This window comes from Grampus griseus (genome assembly GCF_964374135.1).
Source record: "Grampus griseus genome assembly, chromosome: 10".
Classification (NCBI taxonomy): domain Eukaryota; kingdom Metazoa; phylum Chordata; class Mammalia; order Artiodactyla; family Delphinidae; genus Grampus; species Grampus griseus.
In genome coordinates this window covers 61,277,884-61,290,698 of record NC_139004.1, presented here as the reverse complement: position 1 = coordinate 61,290,698, position 12,815 = coordinate 61,277,884, and the positions used below count along the sequence as shown (strand labels likewise).

Genomic DNA, 12,815 nt, shown 5'->3' with positions numbered 1-12,815 from the left:
CCTCCGCTCCCTGAGACCCCAGAGCCCTGGGCAGGCCTTCCTAAGGCCTGGCCTGAAGGTTAGACCCAAGGGCAATTAGCATTTAATTCTTCTCCTTCGTTCCCGCCTCAAACTCTGGGATCTGCCCCTCACCCCAGCTCAGGCTGCCCAGTTCTTGCCTTGCAGAAAAGATCCACCCTACCCCGGGCTTCTGTTTTGGCACTTCTTTGCAGCTGGGGACTAAAAACTCCCTACTCCCACATAGAGAGTGGGCAGAAGAGGCCATTGGAAAGAACGCAGGCTTTGGAGTCAGTCAGCCACCTCGTTGGCTGGGTAACCTTGAGAAAATGACCTAACCTTTCTGACCCTTCATCTGCTGGACTGAAAAATTCGGGTATCTATAGTTACACTGACTTACAGGGTCGTTGGGAGCATTCACTGGAATGACAGGGAAGCACCAATGTGGTGACTCACATCAAAATGGAGCAGGGGTTTGGGGCCAGGGACCTGCCCTGACCATTTGCTCCTGGGCCAGCCCAGGTGGTTTGCTGCCAGCCTGGTGGGCTGTGATGTGGGCACCATGACAGGTGGCTCCTGGCCCTGCCTGGGGGTGTCCCAAAGGGCAGCTGCTCTTCACAGATTCATGAACAAAGCGGCAGTGCCAGCTCTGGGATGAATAATGCTCCTGAAAGCTCCGCCAATGAGGCTCCGAAGTAATACTGAAGCCTGGGCCCGCCCAAGGCCAATTAACTCTGAATCTCTGGGGCTGGCTTGGGGGCCTGGGTGTTTTTAAGATCTCCCAGCTGGTGTTCATGGGCAGCCACAGTTGAGAACCTCTGCCCCACTCCCCTTTTATATACTGCCTTTGACATTGTGTTTTGTTCTTGTAGGCTGCTGAGCGTGTTAGAAATCTGATTAAGGCGCTGGAAACAAGAGAGCCCCAAAATCCAAGCCTCCATCTTAAAAAAATTCTTGTGGTTGGCAGACTGGTAAGAAGGTGTTCCCTGGTTTCTGAACGAGTGCTTCTTGTTATGTTCCCCGGGGGAGACCTGTGCTCCCTGGAAGCTCCCTGAGGACCCTGCACCTCCCCTCTCTGGCTTAAACTTGGCCTCTCAGGCTGGTGGCCCAGACCCCGGGGCCACTGCCTGCCTCCAGCCAATCACTGAATTGTGGGCTCTGTAGCCTGCACCTACATGTCCTTCAAAGATGCTATGAAGATCACGGAGGTGAGGTCTAGAAGTGCTTTCAGAGAGGGAGGCGCCCTGTTTGGGGAAAGAGGGCAGTGGCACAGCTGTGGTACAGCAAAGCAACGCCCAGCTCTAACCTCAGGGTGCTGGAGCACCGGACTCCCATATCCTTTCTGTGGAAGAGACCTGGTGAGGCTGGCCTGCCTAGGCCTCTCTGATGCCAGGCAAGGTGCAAACAGACCAGGCTGCCAAACAATCTGTCTGTGTCAGACCCTTGAGCCCCAGAGCCAGATTTACTAGAAGGAATTGCCATAAGAACAGGGGCAGCTCTGGGGAGTCGAATGCCACTGGGATACCCTCTTGTCCTCCACAACTATGTCTGATTCTCTCTGCCTCATTCTCCACGTGTGGCAGGGAAAGTGGCTGCTCACAGCCTTCAGAGCCACTTTCCATCAGTGGGACACAAAGAGTTTCTCTCATGCAACTTCAATTTGTGAAAAACCTCCTGGTGACTCGTTGGACCAATGACTGTGGCCAGACAGGGGCTGGGTCCCTCAGAGGGCCTGCGGCTGGAGGCGGGTTCCACAGATGTGGCCAGCGGGGGGTTCTTTGGGAGGTGGACAGCTACCCGGACCCAGCTGCCTGGACACAGGGTACCTCTTGGGCTCTCCTGAGCACCCCCTAGTCCCACCAGAGTGACACGGCCGTGCTCAGACAGGCTGGCCTGACTGATTTCCCCATTCCCGTGTCTGTGCCTTGCAGTCTGGGAGGCACCAGGCGATTCTGCAGCTGGTGTGTAGCTTCCTCGAGCGAACCTTCATGGCCACATCCTCCTACGCCCACGTGGCCACAGAGCTGGGCTACCTCTTTATCCTGCAGGACCAAGTGAAGGAGGCATCTCTGTGGTACTCGGAGGCCATGAAATTGGATGAGAGCAGCATGGCTGCCTTGACTGGTCTGTGCAGGCAGGGCAGGGCAAGGGGTGGTGGGGGGGGGGCTGGGAGCCAAGTAGGGTGGCCGCCGTGGGTCCAGAAGAGAGTGGGCTGGGAAGCATTCTCCCCAGGGTGTGTGTGAGTTTGGGGCTGCGTTGTATGATGGGGTGCCTGTCCACGAATCTACAAGTACAGATGTAAGAGGAACAGGAATTCTCAAAAGTGGTCAAAGCCATTCTGATCTACAGCCAACCTCCAATAGCCATACCCAGCCCATTACGCTCAGTCAGCCCTGCCTCCTCTCAGGCCTTACCAGGCCAGTGTGGGAGAAGGTTCTACTGCCAGAGCACCCCTCCCCAAAGCCTCTAGGCTCACCTCTGTAGACCCTCCCTCTTCAGGCCCCTGAGCTGAAAGGCCACCAGAGTGAGCAGTTTTGAGAGTTTTACTTCCCTGTCTGTCCCAGTGCTTCCCTCCGGCTTTATCTAAATGTCAAATGAATTTTCCGGAGCCCGATTTTCATTTTTACACAAAGCCCTCAAATCGGTGTCTCTGGTGAATCCTGAAGCAGCAGTGTTTGATCTTAGTGGGGGCAGCCTCATGACCAGTGTTCCAGGCAGGCTGGCTTCTTGCCCTGGCTCTGAGGAGTTGTGGGCAAGTCACTTCTGTCTACACTCCAGGCTCCTCATCTGTGCGGCACAATCAAAACAGCAATCCAAGTGACTGGTCTTGATTTCTGGTTCAATACGTCAGGCTGACTCATCCGTCATCGCCTCTTCCTCCCTCCCCAAATCCCACAAAAGTCATGGACGACCTTTTAAAAAGATAATGAGTCCCTGTAGCAGCCCCAGAAACAGGGAAAGGTGCCTTAGATGGACCAGGAACTTTGAAGGACTTCTCATTTTTAGAAGATATAAAGCAGATTGCATCCAACAAATGGAAACTCCAAGCAGGTCTAGAAACCCATAAGCCAACATGGGTTGGGGCAGCTAAAGAAATGAGTAGATCAGCTTTCCCCAAAGGGCTCCAGGAAAAAGAAAATTTTAAAAACATAAGCTCAGGGTCCCCAGAGGCTGGGAGCAAAACATGCCATAGGGTAGTCATTGAGATAACAGGAGGGTTATTGAGAGCCAGAGAATGGGATCAGGGAGGGTCTATCAGGTGGTGAGGTAGGAGGGAGCAAAACAGAGCCCCCCCCACCATGACGTCCCACCACCATCAGGGACATGAAGGACCAAAAGACTTGGATGCCCGGCACATAGGCAAATCCCCCAAAATGTTCCTCCACCAGGCTGAGTCCTTCCCCACTTCCTCATTCAAGGGAGATCCCCAGCCAATCAGCCAAAAGGAAAGTCCATACACTCCAGCCCAGGCCGAGCCCACTCTTGTGTGTCCTGGATTCATCCATCTTATCTGGCCCGTCTGGGAAAATCAGTGACCTTAACAATTTGGGAAATCTGCCCCAGATGCTAATATTCATCACTCTTGTCCATTTATAAATCTACTAGCAGTTTGAAAAAGGAACCAAGTGGAACGTGCAAAGCAGTGCCCATCTGAGGAGCAAAGTTAAGGCCAGATACAGAAAAGACTTTTTCCCCCAAACACTTCCCATATTGGCTGGCTCTAGAGGGTATTATGTCAGTAAGTAAAGAACATGCTACTAGGAAAAAATACAGAGAACAAAAAAGAGTTGCTGAAAATTTAAAATATGATTATTGCAAAGTAAAAAATTCCATAGATGAGCCAAATAGTGGGATGGATATAATTGAAAACCAAGCTGGTGATTAGGAAGACAGAAATAATTGCACCAAAATGGCCAAGGACTATCTTGTAAAAGAAGAATAGTAGGAAGAGAAGGGATTTGTCCTCCCAATATCAAAACATGTCTCAAAACGAGTAGTTAAGTCTGGACTTCCTTGGTGGTGCAGTGGTTAAGAATCCGCCTGCCAATGCAGGGGACACGGGTTTGAGCCCTGGTCCAGGAAGATCCCTCATGCCGCAGAGCAACAAAGCCCAAGCGCCACAACTACTGAGCCTACACTCTAGAGTCTGCGAGCCATAACTACTAAGCCCATGCGCCACAGCTACTGAAACCCGTGCGCTCTAGGGCCCAAGTGCCGCAACTGCTGAGCCCGCATGCTGTAACTACTGAAGCCTGTGCACCTAGAGCCCATGCTCCACAACAAGAGAAGCCACCACAATGAGAAGCCCGTGCACTGCAACAAAGAGTAGCCCCTGCTCACCGCAATTAGAGAAAGCCCACGCACAGCAACGAAGACCCAACGTAACAATAAATAAATATTAAATGCTTTAAAAAAAATAAGTAGTGGAAGACCCAACATAGCAATAAATAAATATTAAATGCTTTTTTTAAAAAAAGTAGTTAAGTCAGTTTGAGGCCAACACTGGAATAAACAAATAGATAAATGGGATAGAAACAGGTCTTATGATACAAATGACATTTCAAACCCATAGAGTTTCAATAACTTGTGATTGGACACCTGACTCTCCATTATGAAAAAAATAAAGGTAAATACCCATCTCACACTATCCTCAAAAATAAATTCCAGATGAGTTAGGTATTTAAAGATAAAAATTAAATTGGACTTGGGTTTCCTGGGGGATGCTAAGCCTAACCACAAACTCAGAAACTGTAAAGGAAAATGACCAATATGACTACGTAAAAACTTAAAACTAATGGATGGCAAAAGGCACAATAAAATAGTTAAAAGGTAAAAGGCAAACTAATGGAAAATGTAACAAAGACTATATATAAAGAGAATATAAATATATAAAGAGAAAAAATATATATATATATAGAGAGAGAGAAGTCCATCCAAAGAAAAACAGGCAAAAGCTATCAGGAGGAAATTCACAGTAGAAAAGACCATTAAATATATAAAAAGATGTTCATTCTCCCTAAAAAAAATTTTTATATGTGAATTAAAATGAGTTACTGTTCACTCTTTAACCTGGTAAAGAGTGAAGCATGTTTGTGAGGTTGTGAGGAAAGAAAGAACACTTTCAAATTCTTGGCAGGAATGTTAATTCAGATATCCTTGGAGGACAAGTTGGCCTTATCTATCAATGTTTTAGATATGCGTGCCCTTTGACCCATCAGCTCTACTTCAGGAATTAGAACACACACAAATGTAGACCATGGCACTGTAATATTTAAACACTGAAAACAAACTAAATGTGAAATGAGGAGTCCTTCAGTAGGGCAGTAGTTAACTAAACGGTTACATCCACAGTGGAATATTATGTCATGATTAAAGGGAATGGGGTAGATTTGTATGAACTGATGGGAAAACATGGTATACGCTAATAACATATAAATGCTTCAAAAGATGTTTGGAGGCGTATACCCCAAACTGTTCATGTTGGTTCTTTCTAGAGAGAGATACAGCCAGAACATGAGCTAGGGATGTTTTCCTTGCCTTATGATATGAATTCTTTACCATGAGTATGTGCCACTCTAAGTTTGTGAAGATGTCGGAAAGGGCCCCTGCCATCCACTCTCCCATCCCTGCCTCTGGACTGCTGGACTGCTGGCTCTGCTGCAGAGCTGGCTGCTCATCCTAGTTTTGCCCCATCCCAGGGGTCATCTGGTGCCAGATCTTAGACGGCCACCTGGAAGAGGCTGAGCATCAGCTGGAATTCCTGAAGGAGGTGCAGCAGTCCTTTGGGAAGTCCGAGGTCAGAGCTCTCTGGGCGCTGGGGTTGCTCCAGGATCGTGCCTCCGCCCCGCCTTCCTCCCACCCCCAGTTTCCAGTAAAGCACCCAAGACAGCCCAGGCTTCTGGCAACTCTGCGCAGAGGGTGTTGCTTCCAAGACCTGGGCCTGCCTCCCACAGGTGCTGGTTTTCCTCCAAGCCCTCCTGGCTTCCAAGAAGCACAAGGGAGAGCAGGAGGCCGTGGCACTGCTGAAGGAAGCGGCTGAGCTGCACTTCTCCAGCACGCAGGCCCTCCCCCTGAGCACCGAGTACTTTGAAAGGCTTGACCCCCTCTTCCTGGTCTGCATCGCCAAGGAGTACTTGGTCTTCTGCCCCAAGCAGGTTAGAGGAGAGTGCATCTTCATGGCGGCGGGGTGGGAGCGGGGTTGGTCCTGAGGACAGGTCTGGACGGAGGCAGGACCTACCTGGCAAGTCACCAGGGTGCTTGAGCCTCTGGCAGTTGGGGAGCCCAGCGCTTTTCACACTTGCACGTGCAGCGCACCAGTCAGCCAGGGAGTGGGGCACAAGCCCTGCATCTCCCAAGGGATGCCGATGCTTGCTGATCCAGGTACCGCACTTGGAGGAGCAGGGCACTGGCCCCTGTGTCTGCATTTATCCTAGGGAAGAACTGGGCTCCCTTTTTGCCAGACGTCTTCTAAGAAGTATGTTGGTCTTTTCTTGTTTGTCTGGCTTTCCCAGACAGTCAAGATTCCTTGTGGGCAAGGATCATATCTCATACGCCTTAATATCCCCCCAGTGCCTTGTAATGTCATTCCACAAATATTTATTGAAGGCACTACCATGTGCCAGATGCCGTGCTAGGTAGGGGGGATGAAACAGTGAACAAAAGAAAGTCCCCATTCTCGGGAGCTGATGCTCTTGCACTAGGTGGTACGGAGTGCATGGTATATACATGTGGAAAAAAGTAAAACACTGGGAGAGTGTTTTCTGAGCACTCCCGGAGTCTCCGTTGGAATAGGGCAAACCGCACAGCCAGACCCCCGTGTTCCTACAGCCCCGGTCGCCAGGCCAGATTATGTCTCCTCTTCTTAAACAAGTCTCTGTGATCTTGAATCCTGTAGTCAAGGCAGCACCAGCCCTGATCGACCCGCTGTATTTGATGGCCCAGGTCAAGTATCTCTCAGGTGAGCCTGTAGGTCCTCATGGCCGGCGGGGCCCCTGGGTGAGTGTCCGCAGGCTCCCTGCCTGGGGTAGTCCACACACACGTACCCTCAGGAGGCGGGCCCACTCCTTCCAGCCTCTAACCCCCAGACACCTTCCTGACTCCTCACCAGCAGGGGTCTCTCCAACCCGCCCTTTTGCTGATAGCTTACTTCAGCAGTCCCCAACCCTTTTGGCACCAGGGACCAGTTTCGTGGAAGACAATTTTTCTTCCACGAAGAAGCGGGGTGTGTGGGGGGGTGATGGTTCAGGCGGTAACGCGAGCGATGGGGAGCGGCAGAGGATGCTTTGCTCGCTGGCCCGCTGCTCACCTCCTGCTGTGCGGCCTGGCTCCTAACAGGCCGCGTCCGTGGCCCAGGGGTTGGGGACCCCTGGTTTACTTGATCTGTGCCAGGTAATAGTCACTGAACTTGATTACGTGCTGGTACTGCTCTGATCCTGGGGGACAGCAGTACTCAAAACAGGCAAAAATTCCACCATGGAGTTTGTGTTCTAGTGAGGGGACTTGGACAGTAAATGCAGTATTGTTGTTAGGGCACGATTGTGCAATGGAGAAAATGAAAGCCGGGGAGGGTGTGCGGGGGTGCCAGGGTTGCAGTTTTTAAAAGGTGGTCAGGAAGGCCTTGTGAGGAGGGGAGACCCTGTACCATTAGACTTTCAGAGCCTCCAGCAGCCAGAACAGTCCCCGTCCATCCTGTCCCATCTCAAGGCCGAGATTCTGGAGGGAGAGGGAAAGGGTGAGAACCCTCCGTGGGGGCCTGTTGTCCTCTCCGAAGTCCTTGCTCCCTTCAGCCTTTCACCCCCGTCTGCCAAAGGCTCCAGAATGCCGTGGCGTGCCTGTGTCCTCTGGCTCTGCATTGTGTGGCTTACACTCTGTCCAGAGCTCCCCGGTCTTCATCCTCGGCCCTCCTAGTGTTCATCCGGCTGCCAGGTTTGCCCACTTCTTGAAGGTCTCCTGGGTACAAGGGGAGGGCAGAAACCACCCCCATCCCGACACACACACAGTGGTGCTGACAGCTGCCAGCACCTTTAGGGACAAAGCAAGGTCTCCAGCTGCTTAGGTTGTCATGGTGACATCTTCACATTTCTGCAGCACAAGGGAAGGAGCAGGGAGTTTGGGACCCAGAAGCAAGTGTTCCCCACCAGCTGGTGATGGACCCCAAGCAGGAGCTGTTGAGGGACCTGGCTGCAGAGGGAGGAGGGCTCTCCCACCAGCTCGCTGTACCCCATTCCTGGGCTGCCACTGCCACCTGCTTAGGGCCAGCCTGGCTGCAGGGAGGCCTCTTAGCCTCAACGTGCCAAGGCATTCAGAGCTCAGCCTCAGGAGCCGATAGGCCTGGATTTAAATACTGACTTTGTCCCTTCCAAGCTGAGTGACTTGTATCACTGAAGTTTCAGTCCTGCATCATGATACCAACCTTGCGGGGCTGGGCAGACATTAAACCAGCCTTTCTAAAGTGCTCTGCCTATGTTGGTGCAGAGCAGGTGCTTCTTAAGTTGTGGCTATTATGGTTGCTGTTATTATTAGATTTTGTTCTGCTCTTAGGTGTGGGAATCGAGAGTTCAGTGTTCCCCTGAGCTTCCAGAGGGAGCAGTGAAGTAACTTAGCCATCTCCCTGAGGGTACAGAGAGAAGGGAGGTGTCACACCAAGGTTTGAATTTCCTGGCTTTTGTCTGGGTCAAGGCAAAAACTGTAGTTCTAATTTTAGGAAGAAACCTCTGAGTCAAGCAGAACAGAACTGGGTAAAATGCCCTATTGGGTGTTTCTGGGTAACAGGACGTGTAAAATTCCTTCTGCCTTTACATAGTGGGTCCTGAGAGTCCCAAGGATCCCTGGATGTAGAGATTTGTTTATTATTTCTAGGAGAGTTAGAGAATGCCCAGAGCACCCTGCAGCGTTGCCTGGAGCTGGACCCCACCTCCGTGGACGCCTACCTCCTCATGTCTCAGATCTACCTGGCTCAGGGCAACTTTGCCATGTGCTCCCACTGCCTGGAGCTGGGCGTCAGCTACAACTTCCAGGTGGGGGTCCCCTATGCCCTGTCACCTGCTCAGCATCCCACAGCCCAGCTAGCATCAGCCCCCACTTGGTTCAGGAGAGTAGCCTCAGGAGCTGCCTGCATCCCTTAGCCCCTTCTGCTGGCCCAAAGGCAGGAGCAGGCTCAGTGGGCTCCTGTGGCCTTCTCCCCTCTGGAAGCTGGAGCCCCACACTTTGCTTATGCTCCTCTAGGTCCGAGACCACCCCCTCTACCACTTCATCAAGGCCAGGGCCCTCAACAAGTCTGGAGACTACCCAGAAGCCATAAAGGCACTGAAGATGATCATAAAATTACCAATTCTGAAGATGGAAGAAAGCAAGAAGTTCCATGGGCCCTCTGTGCGGCCCAGCGAGCGGGTATCCATCTTACTGGAATTGGCAGATGCCCTCCGGATGAATGGGGAGCTGGTAAGAAATGTGCTGCTCTCTCCCCTTGGTTCTGGGGCGTGCTGGAGGTCCAGGGTAGGCCTGGGAACAAGGCTTTTTGATTCTGGCTGATGTCTCCTGGTGCTTTATTTGAGGCTTTATTCATTTGGGAGCATCCCTCTCCCTTACCTAAAAGGCTTCAGTGGCTCCCATTGCCCTCAAGATAAACTCCAAACCCTACTGAGTCCTGCATGATCTGTCCCCTGCCTACGTCACTGTCCCTATAAGGATCTGGGAGGTGGAGCACACAGGCCCACCAGGGCCACCACAGGTAGTCGTGCAGGTTGGGCAATGCACAGCTCCAGTAGATGCCAGTTACATCCCCTTGAAGTTTTGCAGTGTACAACCTGCTCAACTGTATGAGGCAGCCCTGGGACCTTGGAAGGTCTGGCTGGGCAAAGGCAGGAAGCACCAAAATGGGCAAAGAGAGTAACTTTGTTAGAATAATCAAGGGTATATATACAATGAAGATATAATTCGAATAGACCTTTATGTGCCCAATACCATAACGTTAAAATATCTTTGACTGAAAGCAGGAAGGTACAAGGAGAGGCGTCCATAGGTCTCCCATAGGAAGGAATCACCAACAGACTTTGAGGTGCTCGGGAACAAGTTCTTACAGTCAGGGGTTTCGTGCCCCTCAGCTGGCCCTGCCCTCCAGGAACAGTGGCCCTGGATGCCGAGGGGCTCTCTCTCCTTCCTGCTGCTCTGAGGTGGAGGTGGGCCATCCTCTCCTTGGCTTCCAGGAGTGGTGGGTGACAGCAAATGGAGGGTCTGTTGGGTTCCCATGTCTTAGCATGAGGCCACGAAGGTCATGCAGGACACCATCAACGAGTTCAGTGGCACGCCGGAGGAGATCCGCATCACCATTGCCAACGTGGATTTGGCCCTGAGCAAGGGGAACGTAGACCTGGCACTGAGCATTCTGAGGAACATCACACCCAAGCAGCCCTGCTACATGGAGGCCAAGGAGAAGATGGCCAGCATCTACCTGCAGACCTGCAAGGACGTCCGCCTCTACATCGGGTGCTACCGGTGAGCCCTGGGCAGTGCACTGACAGCCCCAGCCCCAGTGGCATCTCAGGGAGTGTTTTCTCCAGATTGTCTTCTTCACCCTGGGTCTTCAGAATGTGTCCTCAGAGTGTGTTTGATGAAAGTAGGGAATTTCCCATGGGTTAGGTCAGTCAGACCAGCTTGTGGCTGACTTGTGAGGATACAGGGGTGAATCTGCCCTGAGCCCTGCTTGCCCCCCGTTATGGGTCACATCCTGGTGGGAATCATTTTTCTGCCCCAGCCCCTGGCTCTGCCTGTCCTTGAGGAAATGTTCAGTGACTTAGATGTACCAACGTGAGTGAAGGAGGATGGAGAGCAGGGATTGGAAGCCCCAAGTTACTGTCTCTACGATTTGACATTGGGACTTCAAGGGTACTGCCCTGGTTCCCTTCCTCAGGCAAAACTCTATCTAGGCAATTCAGGAGGAAGGGGAGGTGATGCCAAGAGCAGTGGGAAACCAATAAGCAGTAGGGTGACATAGTCACACTGGAGGTTTAGAAAGAGCAGGCTGCCTCATGAAGAGGGGTCTGGGGGTTTGGGAGTGGAGGCCAGAGGAGTGGGTGGAAGTGCCGGCTGTGGTCCAGATGACAGTTGAGGAGAGGCTGAACTAAGGGAGCTAGCACCATGCCTCATCTGAGCCAATAAATATTGAGTGATGAATGAATGAGTAAATGAAAGAATGTCAGCCAGAATGAGTGGGAAAGAAGAGGAGATGGATTCAGGAATAGGAAGGATGCACAGGGCTGAGCTAAGGTTTTGGTTACTTTTGCAGGGAGCTCTGTGAACATCTGCCTGGCCCTCACACCAGCCTGCTACTGGGTGATGCTTTCATGAACATTCAGGAGGTGAGTGAAGGTCTCTTGACCTCACCAAGTGCCCCCCCCCAAAAAAACTTACTTCTCCAGTGAGAGGGAAGAGAGAGACTGCGGACCCTTTCCCCACCAGCCCGAGAAGGCCCTCGAGGTCTACGACGAGGCCTACAGAAAGAACCCACACGACGCATCCCTGATCAGCAGGATTGGGCAAGCTTACGTGAAGACCCACCAGTACACCAAGGTCAGGCTGGGCTGGGGTGGGAAGGGGTGGGGAGGGCCGGCCCAGCAGGGAAGATGGAGGAGGGTGCATGGGTGGGAGGCTGGGTGGGAGGGGAGAGCCCGCTGAATGGGGTGCCAAGGGGAGGACTCAGCAACTCCCCACCACCCCCCACCACCTGCCGAGGCTAAGGCTCGGGCCCTGAGCCAGGAGGGAGGCCTTTGCACCTGAGGCTTCTGTGATCTGGAGGGGCATACAGGCGCGGTGGCTGCGGCGGGGAGTGGGGCGGTGTGCACACGGTGTGAGGTGCTCGCGAGTAAAACCAGACTTGATGCCAATATTTCCTGTGTGCACTAAGGCGATTAATTATTATGAGGCTGCCCAGAAGATTAGCGGACAGGACTTTCTGTGCCACGATCTGGCTGAACTGCTCCTGAAGTTAAAGAAGTTCAACAAAGCAGAAAAAGTTTTGAAGCAGGCACTGGATCATGACTTTGGTGAGTCAGCATCCTCACTCCCCTAACCTTCGAGCAGACAGACTGCCCCCGGCCCGCACCCTCTTCTCCTGCAGAATGGGGCAGGGGACGGGCACTGGTTGGGGCTCTGAACCCAGCCTCCATCCTCCCCCATGCCCTGCTTCCCAGGGGCCAGAAAACACTACTTTGAGTTTCCATTTTGCAGTCAAAGACATCCCATCCTTGATGAATGATGTCAAGTGCTTGCTTTTGCTGGCAAAGGTTTACAAGAGCCATAAGAAAGAAGATGTGATGGACACCTTGAACAAGGTAATTGACAAGTAGACTCAAGCTCTTTATCTGCCATTTCCTGATGGGAGCTGAAGATATGATAGGACTGCAGGTCTGGAAGGCTCCAGGCCTGGTCCTCAAAAGAGGATCTAGGTTACACCTCCGACCTCCACCTTGCATTTATCCCCCCAGCCTTGCTCTCTTATTGATTGTGCACGGAAGTGCTCTAAGCCCGCCTGGGCTGGGCTGGAGAATGCAGGGCATAAGACAGTGGCTTTGTCCTCAAGGATGCTTGTGGTGATAATAATAGATAATGCCAGCAGGCTCCCATGCATTGAATGCTCTGTGCTGAGTTCTGTACTAGGCTTTTTGCTTTCTTATTTAATTCTCACAGTAGCCCTTTGAGCTAAGCACTGTGACATTCCTATTTAACAGATAAGACTCAAAGAGGTTAAGAAATGTACCCAAAGTCATACTGCTAGTAAGTGGTAGAGCTGAGATTTGAACCAGGTTTGGCTTGTCCCAGCC

At 51.9% G+C, this 12,815-nt stretch overlaps 1 protein-coding gene across 1 annotated transcript in view; it reads left to right on the top strand.

Annotated features, from left to right (window-relative positions):
- TTC21A (tetratricopeptide repeat domain 21A) overlaps window positions 1-12,815 on the top strand; it is a 30,410-nt gene that overhangs the window by 10,846 nt on the left and 6,749 nt on the right. The window contains exons 8-19 of the mRNA XM_082663781.1: window positions 870-968; window positions 1,929-2,121; window positions 5,697-5,794; window positions 5,952-6,152; window positions 6,826-6,955; window positions 8,857-9,014; window positions 9,223-9,438; window positions 10,253-10,491; window positions 11,282-11,354; window positions 11,455-11,565; window positions 11,900-12,038; window positions 12,223-12,326. Coding sequence (XP_082519907.1) covers window positions 870-968; window positions 1,929-2,121; window positions 5,697-5,794; window positions 5,952-6,152; window positions 6,826-6,955; window positions 8,857-9,014; window positions 9,223-9,438; window positions 10,253-10,491; window positions 11,282-11,354; window positions 11,455-11,565; window positions 11,900-12,038; window positions 12,223-12,326 — 1,761 coding nt within the window. The remainder of the gene's footprint in view (window positions 1-869; window positions 969-1,928; window positions 2,122-5,696; window positions 5,795-5,951; window positions 6,153-6,825; window positions 6,956-8,856; window positions 9,015-9,222; window positions 9,439-10,252; window positions 10,492-11,281; window positions 11,355-11,454; window positions 11,566-11,899; window positions 12,039-12,222; window positions 12,327-12,815) is intronic.